Source organism: Heterodontus francisci, chromosome 11, assembly GCF_036365525.1.
Source record: "Heterodontus francisci isolate sHetFra1 chromosome 11, sHetFra1.hap1, whole genome shotgun sequence".
Lineage (NCBI taxonomy): Eukaryota > Metazoa > Chordata > Chondrichthyes > Heterodontiformes > Heterodontidae > Heterodontus > Heterodontus francisci.
In genome coordinates, this window is record NC_090381.1 from 77,225,882 (window position 1) to 77,244,426 (window position 18,545).

The following is an 18,545-nucleotide window of genomic DNA, read 5'->3' on the forward strand; positions in this document are numbered from 1 at the left end:
TATGTGGCACAGCACATTAGAGAAAAAGTAGACTGTCCCATTATGCTATTTTAACTTTGCATTTATTGTTTTTTTCCCATCACCACTCACCACCCCTACCCTCACATTGAGGGTTGTGCTGCATTGGAGAGCCAGAGGCTGATGAGAGATGGTTGAGTGATAAGAGACAAGAGCAAAGAGGAAAGAAAGTGCATCAGATTTCACAGAAACTTAGAAAATAGGAGTAGGCCAATCGGCCCTGCTCCGCCATTCAAAAAAGATAATGCTGATCGTCTAATTCAGTACCCTGTTCCTGCTTTCTCCCCTTGATCCCTTTGGCATGAAGAAATATATCTCCTTCCTGAATATATTTAATGACTTAGCCTCCACTGCCTTCTGCGGTAGAGAATTCCACAGGTTCACCGCCTTCTGAGTGAAGAAATATTGCTAAAAATTGTTTTTTAGCCAAAGTGGCCTACTCCTGCTCCTAATTCGTATGTTCGTATCTCTGCCCCCATTTTGTTTCCTTTCTCTTTGCAGGTTTTGGTTTTACTCTCATTTTTGCTTCAGACTGCAGCTACTCATCATTCTGCCATTCACACCTCCTCTAGACACTTTTTTACCCATCCCATTACCACTCCCTTTGGTCTGCACCACCATCTCTTCTGTCATTTAATCTCTCCTGTCTTCCCCTTTTATTTATTTTTTTAGATACAGCACTGAAACAGGCCCTTCGGCCCACCGAGTCTGTGCCAACCAACAACCACCCATTTATACTAACCCTACAGTAATCCCATATTCCCTACCACCTACCTACACTAGGGGCAATTTACAATGGCCAATTTACCTATCACCTGCAAGTCTTTGGCTGTGGGAGGAAACCGGAGCACCCGGCGAAAACCCACGCGGTCACAGGGAGAACTTGCAAACTCCGCACAGGCAGCACCCAGAATCAAACCTGGGTCCCTGGAGCTGTGAGGCTGCGGTACTAACCACCGCGCCGCCCTTTATCACAGACCTTCCCTTTTGTTCTTTTACCACCCTCCCCCTTTACTTGCTTAAAACCTACGACATTTGTAACTCATCAACCTGAAAAGTTAACTTTTTCTCTCTCCAGAGATGCTGCCTGACCTGAATATTTCCAGCATTTTCTGTTTTACTTCAGATTTCCAGTATCTGCAATATTTTGCTTTTGTATTATATGGATGTATCTGACTTATTTTTAGAATGCACATTTAAAAAAGATATACAGCAAAACATTTTCATTTCTTTTCAGGGAACTTTATCAACAGTAACAATGGAATTAACCTTGTTTAGGATATTTCAGCAGGAACAAGCAAGAGGGTCAAGTACATGAAGAAATTAAATAATGCAACAGACTTAAGTGACCGGATATCAGATGGCCAAATTTTGCAATGTAGGCAAACGGTTTTTGCAACCTAGGTAATCAGTATTAAATGTAGATATCATTTCCTTGCAATATACTGTGTAGTTAAAAAAAATTACATTAGTGCAGCACTCATGGTACAACAGCGCTGCACAATGAATTACATGAAAAAAATGGGAACTTGCCTTTCTTTGGAACAAAAACAGATTTTGTTTCGAAATAATAAATTCTTAAAACTATTTCAAGTTACAGAAGCAGAAATATGCTTTGGAGCAGTACTCCTTTATCGGGATTCCAATCACATTGATTGAGCATTTCTATTGTTGTTTAACTCACTGGCTGAACCTGTGTCCTGTTTTGTAATTCATTCTAGCTCACTTATTAGAGCTGAGAACTAATCATCAGGAGAGAATCCTCCTCTTGTTGAGTTTAGCTGTTGATGTTGATTCCAGATCGAATCTAGCACTAAAAAGGGTTAAAGACTATACTACATAGAACATAGAACATTACAGCGCAGTACAGGCCCTTCGGCCCTCGATGTTGCGCCGACCTGTGAAACCATCTGACCTAAACTATTCCATTTTCATCCATATGTCTATATGGTGGTGATAAAATCAGCTAAATATTAGTCAGGAATTTAAGTGAGCTAATTTCTTGGAACTGGCGCCAGGTGGTGATAATTTATAGTTTACTGACGTTCCATTTTAGTAGGTCTAGCTTGAACTCCTACTTTACAATCTTAAACCTTCAAAGAATATGAGTGTCCAAGTTAATAAAACTTGCATTTAAATTGTTAGGAATATTGGCCTCTTGATTACTCAAATTAGCACCACCAGTTATTTTTCTTTACGCATGAATCCTGCACTTCTGCTCTCACCCTCCCTCACAGAACCATGATAAGGTTCCCCTTCCTTGTCCTCATCTTCCACCCCCCCAGCCTTCGTATTCAACAGATCATTCTCCACCAGATCTGCCACCACTAAACACATCTCCCCTTCCCCTTTCAGCATTCTGGAGGGATAATTCCCTCTGCGACACCCTGGTCCACTCCTCAGTCACACCCAACACCACCCCCCTCCTTCTTCATCTGGCTTTTCATTGTCATCATCTTTATAGGGCAAATAATTCTAAAGGCCACAACTAGGAAACATAATTGTACTGGTGGCCAATTTCTATGATTAGGGGAGCAGGACGGTTTGGCGATTTCCTTGATTTATTTTTATTTGCGGTTTTATAGTAAAATATACACACACACAAAAAAATTAGAAAAATGTAGAACATTTGTTTAATGAAAAGAATTTTGAAGTGGGAATAATTGCCATTTTTCAGAGGGAGGGTGAATCAGCATGGAAACCACAATTTTTATTCAATGCGCATTAACTTCTTGTATATTTATAGACCAAAACAAAATTTCATCAACATTACTTTAGAGGCGATTATATCCTTTGAAACATCTCAGGACAAATTTAACAGTCAAGGCAAACTTGTGTACAAGTTTAAGCGGGTTCAATAGGCCAATTCAATTTCAGGCTCGAAAATACTTTTGGGAGTTTACAGTTTGTGAACTCTAGTGATGTACTTAATATTTTAGCTTACTGCCTGAAGAAATTGAAAAACATACCAGAAGGTACAAATCAAAGCAGCACTGTTGGCAGATAAAGGCCCCCCATTTTCTATACTGCACACAGAAAAATGAGTATGGTATACATCAGACCATATTCAACGGGGACATTCTACCACATATTAATTTGCATTCAATATTTGCAACACAACTGATTTTCAGTTCAAGCAAATTATGTTGTGAATAACATCATTTCCACAAGTTTCAGTGTCACATTGTATTTTTTGTAGTTTTAGTGAGATTGTAATGAAGAAAAAAATATCTTAGTTCTGAATAATTGAAAACAAATTAGACACTTCAATAAGTCAAATCCTCTATATTAGGTGAGAGGTTTTACCTGCAAAACATAGTCCAGCGCTATATGACGAAAGCATTTGCGTGTTGCTGTTAGGATGTTGGTAGCCTCTTCCATTTCATGCTGCTTATTTCTTTGAACTTGAGCATTTTTCACTAATGCATTTTCTTTTTCTTCACTGACCTTATCAAATTGTTTTTTTGCGTCTTTAAATTTTCTAAGGTCCCTGCAAAAGATAAATAGTAAGAACTTGCATTTGTACAACATCTTTCATGATCTCCAGATATTCCAGGAAGCTTCAAAATCTGTTACGCATTTTAAAACTGTAGCCATTGTTTAATGTAGGGAAATAAAGCAACCACCATGCACACAGAAAAGTCCTGCAAACAGCAATAAGGTTAATGACCTGCTCATCTGTTGCAGTGTTAAAATATTTTTCATTGCAGATGAACATGTACAAACCATCTGCCTAATTAAACGAATATAGAGACTTTCAGGTGTAACTTCTTCATAAATTTTCACCAGAGTCAAAAAAGAACCTGTTCTGATGAAAGGTCACAGACCTGAAACGTTAACTCTGTTTCTCTCTCCACTGATGCTGCCAGTCCTGCTGAGTGATTCCATCATTTTCTGTTTTCATTTCAGACTTCCAACATCCGCAGTATTTTGCTTTTGTATTATCCCAGCTTTTATGTAATAAGTATCTGTTTAACCAGCATCCATAGTGGCAGAGAAACCCCTCTATCCCCGGGATAAAACTGTGAAAGTATTCAGTCCCAGAGATAGAGCATACTGGGAACAAAGATCTCCATTAAACAAAAACATTTTTTCACCTGCTACTGGCTCACACATAACTGCATGGCCGTGTTTTAATATGTCAATAGACTCAATGCATTGAAGACTGTCCGTAGTTCATAATTTGTGAACCACCATGATTTCAAGATGCAATCTGTATTGCATCTGTACAATGCAAGTTATTTTGGACCATCAGCGTCTTTTTTTGCAGTTTTCGCTGTATTTACTCTGGTTGAGGAGTCAGTGAGGGCGATCATCAATTTAAAATCACTACCAAAGCAGGAGAAAGGTTAGGAGGTGCTAGAGCACTTAATGCTTTGCTAGAGGGAGTGGTGGAGGATGAAATTATTACAATTTTAAGGCAAGAGTAGACAAACATCTGAAGACAAAGATATAGGGAAAGAGCAGGGTAACGTGTCTAGTTGTTTTTGATTACTATAGCAAAGAGTCAGCACATTGTCGATAAGCTGCATGCACTTACCACCATATTGTAAACTTCAATGGTTCTGTCAATAATATTCAGTGAAAGCTGCTAAAATCAATTATTTTAATTTCCTTCTTATGACTGTGTCACTGTTATGCCAATGGGAAATGCCACTAGTGGTCAGGAGAGATACTTACACAAGGGTTGCCTATGTCAACACTTTTTCATGCTCATTGGATAAATCCAGTGTAAAACAGGCTGAATTGCATGAAAATTAAAACCTTTAAAAACACCATTCAGCCAGGACACCCGAGCAGCAAACTGAGGTTCAACTAAGTAAAGAAGGAGCATTGCTCGGCTCACGCACTTGACTCAGACAACTTCAATGCATGTCTCACCAATCTTTCTCATACTTTTCAAAAAATTCCTACAACAGGACTCTCAATCAAGCAGCCAAACAGGTCAAGGGTATGCCCAAAGGGACTGTCATAATTGTTACTAAGAAGTATTTTAATGGTGGTAGTGAAAAAATTCCTGCACCATTTATGTACTGCTAATGCACCAAAAATGATGAGAAGATTCAGCTCCAGTGTTCAACATATGTTTAATATTGGTACATCCAACTTTATTGCACTGTGTTTCAAAATAAGTAAGTTAACCTAAACCACTGTTCACAGTATCAACTTATTTGCATGTATCCATGTCTAGTCAGTGATAATAATGTAAGATGTAGGCCCTGAAAGGTTGGTCAAGGAACGCGTTATACCCAGCATGCTCTAAGGCAGCTAAAGATAAGTGCAGAACTTGCTGAAGTAAGCTAACAGACATGTCGAAGCTTGTGGTTAGGGATATGTGACCGTTAGACTAGATTGTTGAACAAGAATAGATAAAAGAGTAACAGATGTAGGGGGATGAACGGTGGTTATTGTAAACAAAGTCTGGATTTCTGTCCAGGTGGCTAGTATGGCTAAATGCTTGCCAAAGATGAGATAATGCTTGAAGATTTGTGCAAAACAAGATCGTGTGAGTCATGGGTTGAGCAAGGAGCCTTCAAAGAATATATAAGGGTTAACACTTGAGGGTATTCTCGGCGAGAACCCGGGAACAACTCTCAAAGGCAGGACCCTGAGTCTGGAGGCTCAGTGATCAACCGTGACAAGAGACTGATCACCTCTGTGTTGTCGGGTAGTATCTTGTACAAGAAGTGAGACTTGCACTTATTTGGTGTCTAACTAAAACTGTTGTAAGCATTTGTATACTGTAAGTGATTTTAGTACTAACAAAGTGAAGTTATATGAGACTTTGGTTTCAGTGTATCTTTGTCCGTCATGTCAGTTGGTACCCTACAGAGAAAAAGGGTCAGAGATATATTCCATTAGAAGAAATTTATTCTGATTTTTCCCTAATGAAACATTACTAATGTTTCTTTTTCTTTTGGGCCTCCTTATCTAGAGAGACAATGGATAGGCGCCTGGAGGTGGTCAGTGGTTTGTGAAGCAGCGCCTGGAGTGGCTATAAAGGCCAATTCTAGAGTGACAGGCTTTTCCACAGGTGCTGCAGAGAAATTTGTTTGTCGGGGCTGTTGCACAGTTGGCTCTCCCCTTGCGCCTCTGTCTTTTTTCCTGCCAACTACTAAGTCTCTTCGACTCGCCACATTTTAGCCACGTCTTTATGGCTGCCCGCCAGCTCTAAGTAATACAACATTCCCAGTTTCAATTAGGTTTTTGGATTTAACATTTTTCATCTTTTCTGCTGTGTCTCCAACCTTTTGATCTCGCCTAAATTATCAAAGGACAATAAGAACAAAAAGGGTGCCTACTCTTTAACAAATGTCTGAAGCTGCACCTTGATGGATCTTTGGGCTTGATCAAACAGAATCTGAAATAGAAAATAAAACAATTTACAATAAATAGAGGCAAGGGTTACTAAACCTTAATTATTTCATCTATGGAAGCATTCACAGTGCACATTCCAGTGCAATTTTCTACTCAGCCTGCTTTTTCGCTTCCAATAGCATTTTTATTCTCCAGCTACTAAAAATATAATGTTGATCTGAAGAGGAATTACATCCAATGTTTCTCATACATTAAGATTTACATTATGATTTTTACAATTGCAATTGTATTTGCAACAACCCTATTCAATTATTTAATCTCCAATTTTTGGTTACTTTTCTTTTATTTTTTTAAAATTTAGAGATACAGCACTGAAACAGGCCCTTCGGCCCATCGAGTCTGTGCTGACCATCAACCACCCATTTATACTAATCCTACACTAATTCCATATTCCTACCACATCCCCACCTGTCCCTATATTTCCCTACCACCTACCTATACTAGGGGCAATTTATAATGGCCAATTTACCTATCAACCTGCAAGTCTTTGGCATGTGGGAGGAAACCGGAGCACCCGGAGGAAACCCACGCAGACACAGGGAGAACTTGCAAACTCCACACAGGCAGTACCCAGAATCGAACCCAGGTCGCTGGAGCTGTGAGGCTGCAGTGCTAACCACTGCGCCACTGTGCCGCCCCATCTATCCATTATCATCAATCCCTTTGGAATATTGTTCAAGGTGAAATCAACGTAAAGGCCTGCTACCTGACCCGAACCTGACGGGACGCGATGACGTGTCGGGGTCGGGTTGGGTCGCACTTCTGGGTGCGGCATTCGGGCTTGGGTCGGGTCGGGCCAGGCAGGATCGGACACGCTCTATCACCACCTCAGGTAAGTGACTCCAATGTTAATTTACTTTTTGGACTTTAAAAAGGTGGTTTTGTTACAGTTCTTTTAAGCTTGTGCAGGTAAGGAACAAAGTGAAAAACGGAAGGTAAGTTAACTGATGGTTGGGTCGGGTCGGGTGCGGGAAAAGATGGAAGGACTCGGGCCGGGTCGGGTCTCATTTGCAGACCCGAGCAGGCCTTTATCGTAAAAGATGTTTTCCATGTATTTTTTTGTCTTGCATCAAGTATAATTCATTCTATGTTGACCTTAATAATGCTTAATGTACCATATTAAACCAACTGAATTCCTGGTTATGTAATAAACTGATTAAAATCAAATTTATCAAACATAGAATATTACATCTGTAAACAGTGAGGTTCTGTTGATCACTCACAAAGAACAACTAAAAGCCATGGTCCCCACTTTGTTTTCAGAAAAAAATGGCTTACTTCTACAGTTATGCAACGTGCTTTTCAAACCATGCATCACAAATAGTTGATCACCCTGAAAGTTACAGAAGAACTAGAAATTAAACCAAAAGCCAAACATTTTTAAATCCTGTATATAGGAAATGCTATTCAAGTTGAACAGTACGTCACTGAACATCATTGCAACTCGGGACTTCCATAATAATTTATTCCTCTTAACCCACCCAACACCTTCAATTTTTATTCTTCCTTTCCTAAGAGTATCGCTGTTTGCTGGGATACAGTTATCCTTCAGGCATCCAAATGATTATTTGTCACATTACAGTTTAGATAGCAAATATCATCTATGAAGACAGTGCATCACAGGCAAACTTGACTCTTGTCTTCATCTAACATCTACACACAGACTTTCCAAAAAAGGTCATTGGTTAGCAATCAGAAAGACAACCCTGCTATTTTCTTCTTCAGCACAGGGGAATTAATACTGGCTACTGAATAGAGATTCAAATTCTTTGGCATGTACACATCAGTTACAACCTTGCATTACCAACTGAGAAAATGGGGGATCTATCCCACCTCCCCAAAAAGGATTAGACCTTCACCTTCCTCCCTCCTCATGCTCACATGCAGTTCCACAAATGGCAGGGTCCTGCATTACGACGATAAGGACATTCTTCACACAAGTCCTGGACAGTAATCATCAATATGACAATCAATCATGAGGTAATCAGTTCAGCCTGAATCAGTGCTTATTTAGTACACAATGGCATCAGGCCAGGGAAAACCAGGATAGCTTTTCCTTATGGATCCCAGGGAAAGACACATCTATTTTATTCACAGCTCTGTTACCTCAGATCAGATAAAGTCAACACATCAGAAATTCCTGCTCTAGATGGTGCAGAGCCACACCATTCATCTACCTATACAATAACTTGCATCTATATGGTGTCTTTAGCTTGTGAAACATCCCAAGGCGCTTCACAGGAATGATCATCAAGCAAAATTTGCCAGAGAGGTGTTGGGACAGGTTTAGGTTTGAAGAAGTGTCTTAAAGGAGGAAAAAGAGGTAGAGAGGCAAAGTGAAGTGAATTAGGGAGGCAGTTCTAGAGCTTAGGGCCTGGGCAACTGTAGGTACAACTTCAACACTGCAGAAAATTGGGGGCGCACAAGAGGCCAGAATTAGATGAACGCAGAGAAGTTGGATGGCTGGAGAAGGCTAGGCTATGGAAGGTTCAGAAAACAAGAAATTTAAAACCGAGGTGCTGCTGGACCGGGAGCCAAGGTAGGTCAGCAACTATAAGGGTGATGGGTGATTGAGACTTAGTGCGAGTCAGGATATGGACAGCAGAGATTTGGATGAACTCAAATTTACAGAGGGTAAGATGGGAGGCTGATCAGCCCTTGCAATCTTGGAATAGTTGAGTGTAGTAGTAACAAAAGGCATGGATGAGGGTTTCAGCAGATGAGCTGGGGGCGGGGAGTTGGGTGCTGTTACCAAAGTGGAAGTAGGTGGTCTTGGTGATTGGGAGGCTATGGGGTCAGAAGCTCAAATGTTTAAATAGGGCACAAAGGTTGTGAATAGTCTGGGTCAGCGTCAGACAGTGCCCAGAGAGAGGAATGGAGTCAGTGGCTAGGGAACAGAACTTGTGGCAGGGACCGAAGACAATGGCTTTGGTCTTCCCAATATTTAATTGGAGGAAATTTACGCTCATCCAGTACTGGGTGTCAGACAAGCAGTGTGGCAAATCAGGCATTGGAGGGGTCAAGAGAGGCAGCGATGAGGTAGAACTGGGCGTTGACAGAGTACATGTGAAACCTGATGTCAGATGATGTCGCTGGGAGCAGCACATAGATGAGAACTGAGAGGTCCCAGGGTCAGATCCTTGGGGGACTCCAGAACGCAGCCATTAAAGGGTTGTGACACCATGTTTTAAAGTTAGTAGTCCCAAATGGTTGTGGTTCTAAATGCCTTCCTTACTTACCCTGTTTACTTTGCAGACAGAACTAATGCCACTCCCTCAGTAAAATTCTCTCCCTAAAACTATTTTAGCAAAGATCTACAAAAATTAATGGAGTTATAAATATGACTGCCTTAGGCCAGTTCTTGCTCCATGTTCACATGCCTTGTGCACTATACAACTGAAATTCACAAACTGTTAACTGGCAACCAAACTGCTTTTCTATTCACATATTAAAATATTCTTTGATATCTAATGCTTGAATCTTCAGTGTTACTCTGACTATGTATCTGTTCTTGGGTCCACAAAACGCTTTCTGCTTGTCATGTATTTCAGTTTAAACTGCTAACGGTATCAAACTGGTCATTTCAATGCATTTGAAATGGAAAATAATTCTAAATATCCAACTTCTTAAACTCTGGCTTATTTTATGGATAGATGTACTTTTAAACTGTTTGCTTTGGCACTTTTTCTTGGTATTCTAGCTAAAATTCAACAATGAAAGTGCAAAGGCCCCCATAAAATTGTTGAAAATTAATAACTCACTTGGTAAGAGTGACACAGAGTAAAACCATATCCTCCCACAACTCCAACACTATAAATTGCCCTCGTATTAGAGATGATGCAGAAGGTTCAATTTATTATGGGCAGGACAAAAGTCATCTATTACTTTCTTCACAAATTCAGTGGCTGCAGACACTTTTCATGAATACAAAGTCTAGTATTAGTTAAGGTAGGACTTGTAGAATGGCTATTGATTGCAAGTTTATAGAGAGTCAAGTATTTCATCTTGGACATTTCATCTCAATGTTATTTTTATATGTATTTATATAGCGCATTTAACATAATAAAATGTCCCAATGCACTTCACAGGAATGTTACAAAGTAAAATTTAACACTGAGCCACATGCAATATTAGGGTGGATGACCAAAAGCTTGGTCAAAGAGGCAGGTTTTAAGCAGCATTTTAGGAAAAAAGAGAGGTAGAGAGATTTAGGGAGAGAATTCCAGAAATGAGAGCCTTGGCAGCTGAAGGTATGGCCACCCATTGTGGAGCGATTAAAATCAGGGATGCTCAAGAGGCCAGAATTAGAGAAGCACAAATTATGAAGGTTATGGGACTGAAGGAAATTACAGAAATAGGAAGGTAGTTAGGCCCTGGATGGATTTTCAAGGAAAAGGTGTAGAGTAACAGCCTTTTTTTTTGAATAGTTGAATTAAAGGTATCTTTTTAAAAATATGCATCTCTCATTCAGAGGTCTCCATGTAAACAAGCCTGATTTTGGCATCATATCCAGTCTTCTAAAGCAATTTTGATGCAACTGTTCTAAACAAACAAACTCAAACACTCAGTTTGGAGCATAACACACATTCACCCTGAAGCACACCCTTTGCATCGGATCATAGTTATAATTTTTTTTATTCTTTCACAGGATGTGGGCATTGCTGGCTAGGCCAGCACTTATTGCCCATCCCGAATTGCCCTTGAGAAGCTCATTTTGCTAAGAATACTGGATTACAGCTCCTGATATTTCAATTATAATTAATATTTTTTTCGAACACTAATCAAACTAAGACAAATACATCAATTTCCAAGACTATAAATGATATAAACATTTTGCATTATGTTCCATAATTTTAAGGGATTATTGCATTATTTAACCTCACAGTTGAAGTTTCAGATTTGCAACCAACTACACCTAACAATTAATAATATGAAAAAAAGAAATGCCAGAAATACTCAGCAGGTCTGGCAGCATCTGTGGAGAGAGAAGCAGAGTTAACATTTCAGGTCAGTGACCCTTCATCAGAACTCAGTTAACTCTGCTTCTCTCTCCACAGATGCTGTCAGACCTGCTGAGTATTTCCAGCATTTCTTGTTTTTATTTCAGATTTCCAGCATCTGCAGTATTTTGCTTTTAGTATACACCTAACAATTAGGTTGGATTAATTAAATCTGAAGCAGTACTTATTCAACAGCATAGCCTTGTTTGCATGTAGTGCACATTTGTTCTCTTTCATAATATTCAATACTGGTGTGTTTTGTTAACCCTTTCTTTTGGGTATAGCATTTATGTCAAGATAAATAAACTACATTTTTAACAGCACATATTTATTATGTATTTGGTAGCAGTAATCATGGTATCGCTGGGTTACTATTAAGTTTAAACTGAAAGGCATTACAAGCAGAAAGTGTTTTAAACTGCTGCAAACTTCAACCTTTTCTCATAATGACTGGACAATCGGTATGTAATCAATTTAGGTATTACTGAGCAGAATACTATGCATTATATTGAGTCAAGACATCACAGTCACATAGCAACAGAAAAAAACAAACATGAATTATTAAATGACTTATGCTGCTTGTGTTTATCTATCTGTTTACTGGCTCAGAAATTGCTGAAGCAGGACATCACAACATGCTCTGTTAGACTTCCTCCTGCAACAACTTATATTTATAAAGCACCTTTAATGCCAAACATCCCAAGTTGCTTCCAGGAGCGTGATCAAACAACATTTGATACCGAGCCACATAAGGAGCACCCTTCAGCTCAAAAAGTTCTTGCTCAAAGTTTGTGGAAATGCGAACTGATAATGGCATGGAGGGGGCAAGAGGGCATCAGGGGCCCTGATGAACAACGGGACAAACAGCGTAGCGCCTAAACCAATGATATTCGCACATTAAGAAATAAAAGGAGGAAGGACTGAAAAGGAGGATGAATTACAGTGGGTGAATTCAATGTCAAAATAGGTGCAGAGGGGGAAATAAAATTTGGATTCAGAGCCAGACAGAAAAAAGACAGCAAGAAAAAAAAATTAAATCTTAAAAATGACATTTTAAAAAATCTCCAAGCCACTACCTGAAGGAATATGACTCCACATCTTTAACTGTTTACTTTCTGGGTAAGAAATGTTGATTATCACGTTGTCAAACAGGTTAATTACACTATTAATTACTAGAGTTAGTAATTTTCTGTGGTTAGTTTAATGGTCAATTAATGTGCAAATACACCAACTTTCATAAAAAATCATGGAACGGTGAAGAGGGAGATGGGGTTTTTGTGAAGCGATGGCAAAGCACCGCAAATTGGCCAGCAGCTTGGGCTGGGCTGCTAAACACTACACAGGTGGGCAGGGAAATAAGAAAAAAATTCAGAAGAAAATTGAATTAGCACCAAGCACCTTCTATTCAAGTCTTTCGACATGGGAGTTTCCAATAGTATATGTAGAACATAATAAAATCATAATTTCTTTACATGATGTAATGGGCTCAATGATATTGAGAAGTGGAAAGATAGGAAATACAGGAATGATGTACACCTGAAGCAGAGTTTTTTTTTAAAAAAGACTTGTGACCCAAATATCTAAATCAACATGCTAAAAATACAATTTTGTTTCCTGCATAATCCCTCCGTTTTACTGCAACACATATATAATAATCCATTCTACTAAAAATCACATTTAAAGTAACATTGCAATCATTGCAAACTATTAAGATCTTTCAGTGATCTGGGCAATAGGAAAGCAAGAAGTTGTATCATTTTTAAATTACTTTCACATTGTTTGTTTTGTTTTTCATACATTATTCCTTACTGTAATAAAATGACAAATAAGCTACTTATCTGACCATGACTCTGCTCTCAGTATACATATTCCCTTAATGAGTCATGGAATAAAGAAAACAGGCTTCCATGGTGTCATGCTAGGCCCCCACCTGCCAAGAATGAGGCACATCAATTTTGTCATGAACCTTGATTTTAAACTGTTATGGAGTAAAGAAAGGACTTGTTAAACAGATCAGCCGTGGCTGGAAAAGACATTTGCATATTAACAAACAGTGTTTGGAAAGACAAAGCATCCTTTCCCTGACACATTCAACCCACAATGGACTTTTGATCACCAGACGTTGAAGGTGGGGGAGCTCGCATTCCAGGGTGATTGCTAAGATGGCCAAGTACACAAACTGACATGGTCGACCAGCCAGTCAGATGACTAACCTGCTGGGCAACCCGAGTTTTTTGAATTTATACCAACAGTTTGGGCAGAGTGTCTGTTTGATCCTGGACTGAGGATCTCTCTCCTGTCTGCTCCCATCTCTTTCTCATAAGCCTCTGAATCCACTGAAGAAACATGAACCCCAAGATAGAAAAGTCTCCTACAGTGAACAAGGTTTAAGAAGAATACTGGGCCCCAACGAAAAGCAAGATCTACCGACAATCAAGGACTCTACAGTGAGCTCAAAGAACCATAACAACCTTTCAGATATTGCCTCAAACCTTTCCACTTTATTTTTTCTTCTGCTCTTTTCTGTCTCTATTTGCATGTGTATATCGCGTATGCATGCTAGCGTGGGGCAAGGCGTGTATCCGTAGGCATTAACCGAATTAGAGTTTAAGGTTAATAAATTTCAACCTTTCTTCTTTAAACCTAAGAAAGCCTGTTTGTGCTGGTTTCTTTGCCTTATAATTGGAAAGTGGTGAACAAGGATTCACCAAAGAGGAGCTAAAAACACGGTGTGTGTAAAATTAAATGCTGTTACAGCAAGACAGGTGAAGGCTTAAAAGGGAACCCTAGACCTCTTTTTCACCTTGTCGTAACACATGGTAACAAAACAGTTCAGTATGATGTTGTAATGAATAGCTGTCACCTAGACCTGATGTGATGACATTTCCATGCAGCTTGGAAAGAATATCATATATTTATCGTTAATAAAAATATATAGGTCACCTTTCTGCATACTCTTCATAGTAAATAAAACAAGCCCACACCACTCATTACAGCACCTAGGTTGGTGGCCAGAATATCGAATTTATTTTCGCGTTAAATGAAGGATATCCATTTCAGATTGGTGTTCCAATGTGCACAACAGTGATCTGGATCCAACAGATGAAAAATGCTATATGTGAGATCTAATTTATTACATGTCTTACATTTAAAATCAAAATAATCTGGCCAGTTACAGAATCATAGAAATGATACAGCACAGAAGGTCGCCATTTGGTCCAACTTGACTGTACCAGCTAACTGTAGCTAATATGCATCTTATCCAGGGGATGGTTGACGGCCAACTGTTGGCATTCGCCATCGTCACCCCTCTGAAACTGATCACAACTTCTGGATATCGGGCATTCGCATAATAGAGCGGAAACCCTGAAGTTGCACTCTGTCACTCGAGTTCCGACAGAGGCTACACTGTGGCTCCTCCAGACCCCGCAATTACTGAAATCGGTGAGAATTTGAACATTCCTGCTCCCACACCGCTGTTAGAAACCCCATAAAAAGTCACATCGTGTTTAATCAGGTGTAACTAGGCTTTTAATAGCAAAGTGATTAATAAAATCCGATGAACAACAGAACTTGCCCTGTGAAAGTAATTTTGTAATCGTGAAGTGCTGTTGAAATTTAGACTTTTTAAGCTTTTTTAAAAAACAATTCTTTTAAAATAAGTTTTTCTTTTTAGAATATTTAGCTTCTACTTTCATCCCATCTGTACGCTCCAATCTTGAATTATTTTTTTTACTAGAATATGTTAGTGATTTTATTTTAGAGCTTTTAGTTCCCTATTTTTGGTGGTGGGGGGGGGGGGGGGGGGGGGAAGTCAGCTCTGTGAAAATGTTTTCATCTGATTGGCTGCTTGATGATATCACTGCTGCCCTATGCTGTGAATGCCTTTTTAAGAATGCTGCAATCAGTTGCAGTACCACTGCAGGGTGCCAGAGCCACAAATCTCACCAGAGTGATCACTAGGTCTCTCAGGAACACTTACTTCATGGTCAACGGCGAGCACCCTTGCTTCACCGCTGACCTCAAAATCCAGCCCATTGAGTCGCAACCTTGAAAAAAAAATCTCAGAGGATTGCATTCACACTGGGATGTTGTTTTACTGGCATCAGGTGCAGGCTTGTGAGGAAATGGATCCACATGTACTACTGGGATTGTTAACTGCCATTCTGAAGTGGGGAAATCACAATAGGTTGAGTATGCACAATACAGTAATAGCAATTGTTCCTGCTGCCATCTGACCATGGATGCCAAAGTATGAGTAACAGCCATTCGAACCCCATTGCAAGTGGAGAATGACAAGTATCCAATGAACTGAAAAACAAAATTAGACGCTTCTCCTATCAAGCTGGCGGATGTTAAGACTATTATATAAAAACTATTTCGAATACAAAAATCCACATTCATGGTTCAGAACTCCCAGCTATGCATCAAAGGGCATCATCCAGTTATGTGTATGATCCAAGACTAAGCAGTGAGATGAATGTGTTGAGAGAGAAAGCAGTGCTGAGAGGGAGTGTTCCAGCCTACATCTGCTGCTGGGCACCCCGCAAGGAGAGCCAGCCTCATGGAGGGCAATTCTTTTTGACAAAGTCCTCATATGAGGGCATGGATTAAGTGATTTACAATACTAGAAAACATAAAATAGGAGCAGAAGTAGATCATATGGCCCATTGAGCCTGCTCTGCCATTCAATACGATCATGGCTGATCTTGGGCTTCAATTCCACTTTCCTGCCCACTCCCCATATCCCTTGATTCTCTGCGAGACCAAAAATCTATCTATCCCAGCCTTAAATGTAACAGGAACACAAGAAATCGGAGCAGAAGTAAGTTAAACCCAGCAGGTGCACTCAACCTGGGATGTCTGGTACATCAATAGGCATGACACAAGGTGCCCTCTTCTGGTCCACGCTGAAGGCAGATGTGAACCAGACAGTTAACGAGCAAATTCAAATTTGGGATGACTAAGGCATTACTTGAAAGCTGAATACAAGAACATACCTCCAGGTTTCATGTCAACCAAATATTAGGTTGCAAAGAGGCAAGCAATTACTGCTGAAGCTTCATACCTCCAATTCATGAAATCACCATTCAGTGGTATATGGTAGGTGACCATGTACAAATGAAACAGTGCTGGTAATGTACTCACACATTTTATTTTGTTGCTCAAAATGCCACTTATGTAGAGCTCCTGATACAGGGTCTCTTTGGGGCCAAGGTAGATCCAAGATGATATGCCTAACAATAAAATTTCAGAACCAGTTGGTATACATTTCTTAGACACTTCACATTAGGCAAACTGCAGTTTAGTTTCTCAGTACCTTGGTGTGCAGACTCCTACGTAGTTACGCATTTCCATGCATGTCAACCACTAGGCTGACCACAATAAAACAAAATACTGCTACAATATTCAACTGGGACTGCAAAGCTCAAAATGTAGGAAGCATTAAAATGATGTTACAGGTTGGAATGCTATTACTGTATTTTATATGGCATATTCTTCCACTTCTAATTTATATACAGTTATGTAGATTTGCCTCGAATGCGATTGATTTTTTTTTAAAAGGAACATAGGAGCAGTAGTAGGCCATTCAGCCCATCGAGCCTTCCCCACCATTCAATACGATCATGGCTGATCTTCCAATTCAATGCCTTTCTCCCACAATATCCACACATCCCCTTATGTCATTTGTATTTAGAAATCTGTCAATCTGTGCTTTAGACATATTCAATGACTGAGCTTCCACAGCCCTCTGGGGTAGAGAATTCCAAAGATTCATAACCCTCTGAGTAAAGAGATTTCTCCTCATCTCTGACCTAAGTGGCTTCCCCCTTATTTTGAAATTGTGTCCTCTGGTCCTAGACTCCCCAACCAGTTGGAACATCTTAGCTGCATCTACCCTGTCTATCCCTTTAAGTATTTTGTCGGTTTCAATGAGATCACCTCTCATTCTTCGAAATTCTAGAGAATACAGGCCCAATTTCCCCAAATCTCTCTCCATAGAACAGTCCCGCCATCCCAGGAACAGGTCTGGTGAACCTTCGTTGCAGTCCCTCTATGGCAATATCATCTTTCCCAAGGGGACCAAAACTGCACACACCACTCCAGTGCAGTCTAACCAAGGTTCTATACAATTGAAGCAAGACTTCACCACTCCTATACTCAAATCCTCTTACAATAAAGGCCAACATACCATTAGCCTTCTTAATTGCTTGCTGCACCTGCATGTTAGCTTTCAGTGACTTATTGACAAGGACACCCAGGTCCCTTTGTACATCTACACTTTCTAATCTCTTACCATTTAAGAAATACTCTGCACATCTATTCCTCCGACCAAAGTGGATAACCTCACATTTTTCCACATTATATTCCATCTACCACATTCTTGCCCACTCACTAAGTCTGTCCAAATCCCCTTGAAGCCGTTTTGCATCTTCCCCACAACACTCATTCCCACCTAGTTTTCTGTCATCGCGAATTTGGAAATACTACGTTTGATCCCCACATCCAAATCATTGATATATATTGTGAACAGCTGGGGTCCAAGCACTGATCCCTGCGGTACCCCACTAGTCACAGCCTGCCAACGCAAGAATGACCCATTTATTCCTACTCTCTGCTGTCTGCCTGTTAACCAATGCTCAATCCATGCCAGTATATTACCTCCTATCCCATGTGCTTTAATTTTGCTAACCAACCTCCGATGTGGAACTTTATCAAAAGCCTTCTGACAATCCAAGTATACTACGTCCACCGACTCCTCTTTATCAATTCTGTTAGTAACATCCTCAAAAAATTCCAACATGTTCGTCAAACATGATTTTCCCATTCATAAATCCATGTTGACTATGCCCAATCAGATCATTATCATCCAAGTGTCCATTTATCATATCCTTTAGAATAGAGTCTAGCATTTTCCCAACAACTGATGTAAGGCTAACAGGTAGGTAATTCCCTGTTTTCTCTGTCACTCCCTTCTTAAATAGTGGAGTGACATTTGCGACCTTCCAATCTGCAGGAACTGCTCCAGAATCTATAGAATTTTGGAAGATGCTCACCAATGCATCCACTATCTCCATAGCTAACTCTTTCAACACTCTTGGATGTAGAATATCAGGTCCTGGGGAGTTATCAACCTTCAGCCCCATT

The 18,545-nt window shown here is 39.9% G+C and overlaps 1 protein-coding gene across 3 annotated transcripts in view; it reads right to left on the minus strand.

Moving 5' to 3' along the window:
* The window catches only part of LOC137375314 (arf-GAP with coiled-coil, ANK repeat and PH domain-containing protein 2-like), a 215,155-nt gene that overhangs the window by 124,279 nt on the left and 72,331 nt on the right, over positions 1 to 18,545 (minus strand). For all 3 annotated transcript variants that reach the window (XM_068042287.1, XM_068042286.1, XM_068042288.1), the window contains exons 5-6: positions 6,321 to 6,379; positions 3,325 to 3,508 (exon numbers count right to left, since the gene is read on the minus strand). In XM_068042287.1, the coding sequence (XP_067898388.1) occupies positions 3,325 to 3,508; positions 6,321 to 6,379 (243 nt within the window). The remainder of the gene's footprint in view (positions 1 to 3,324; positions 3,509 to 6,320; positions 6,380 to 18,545) is intronic.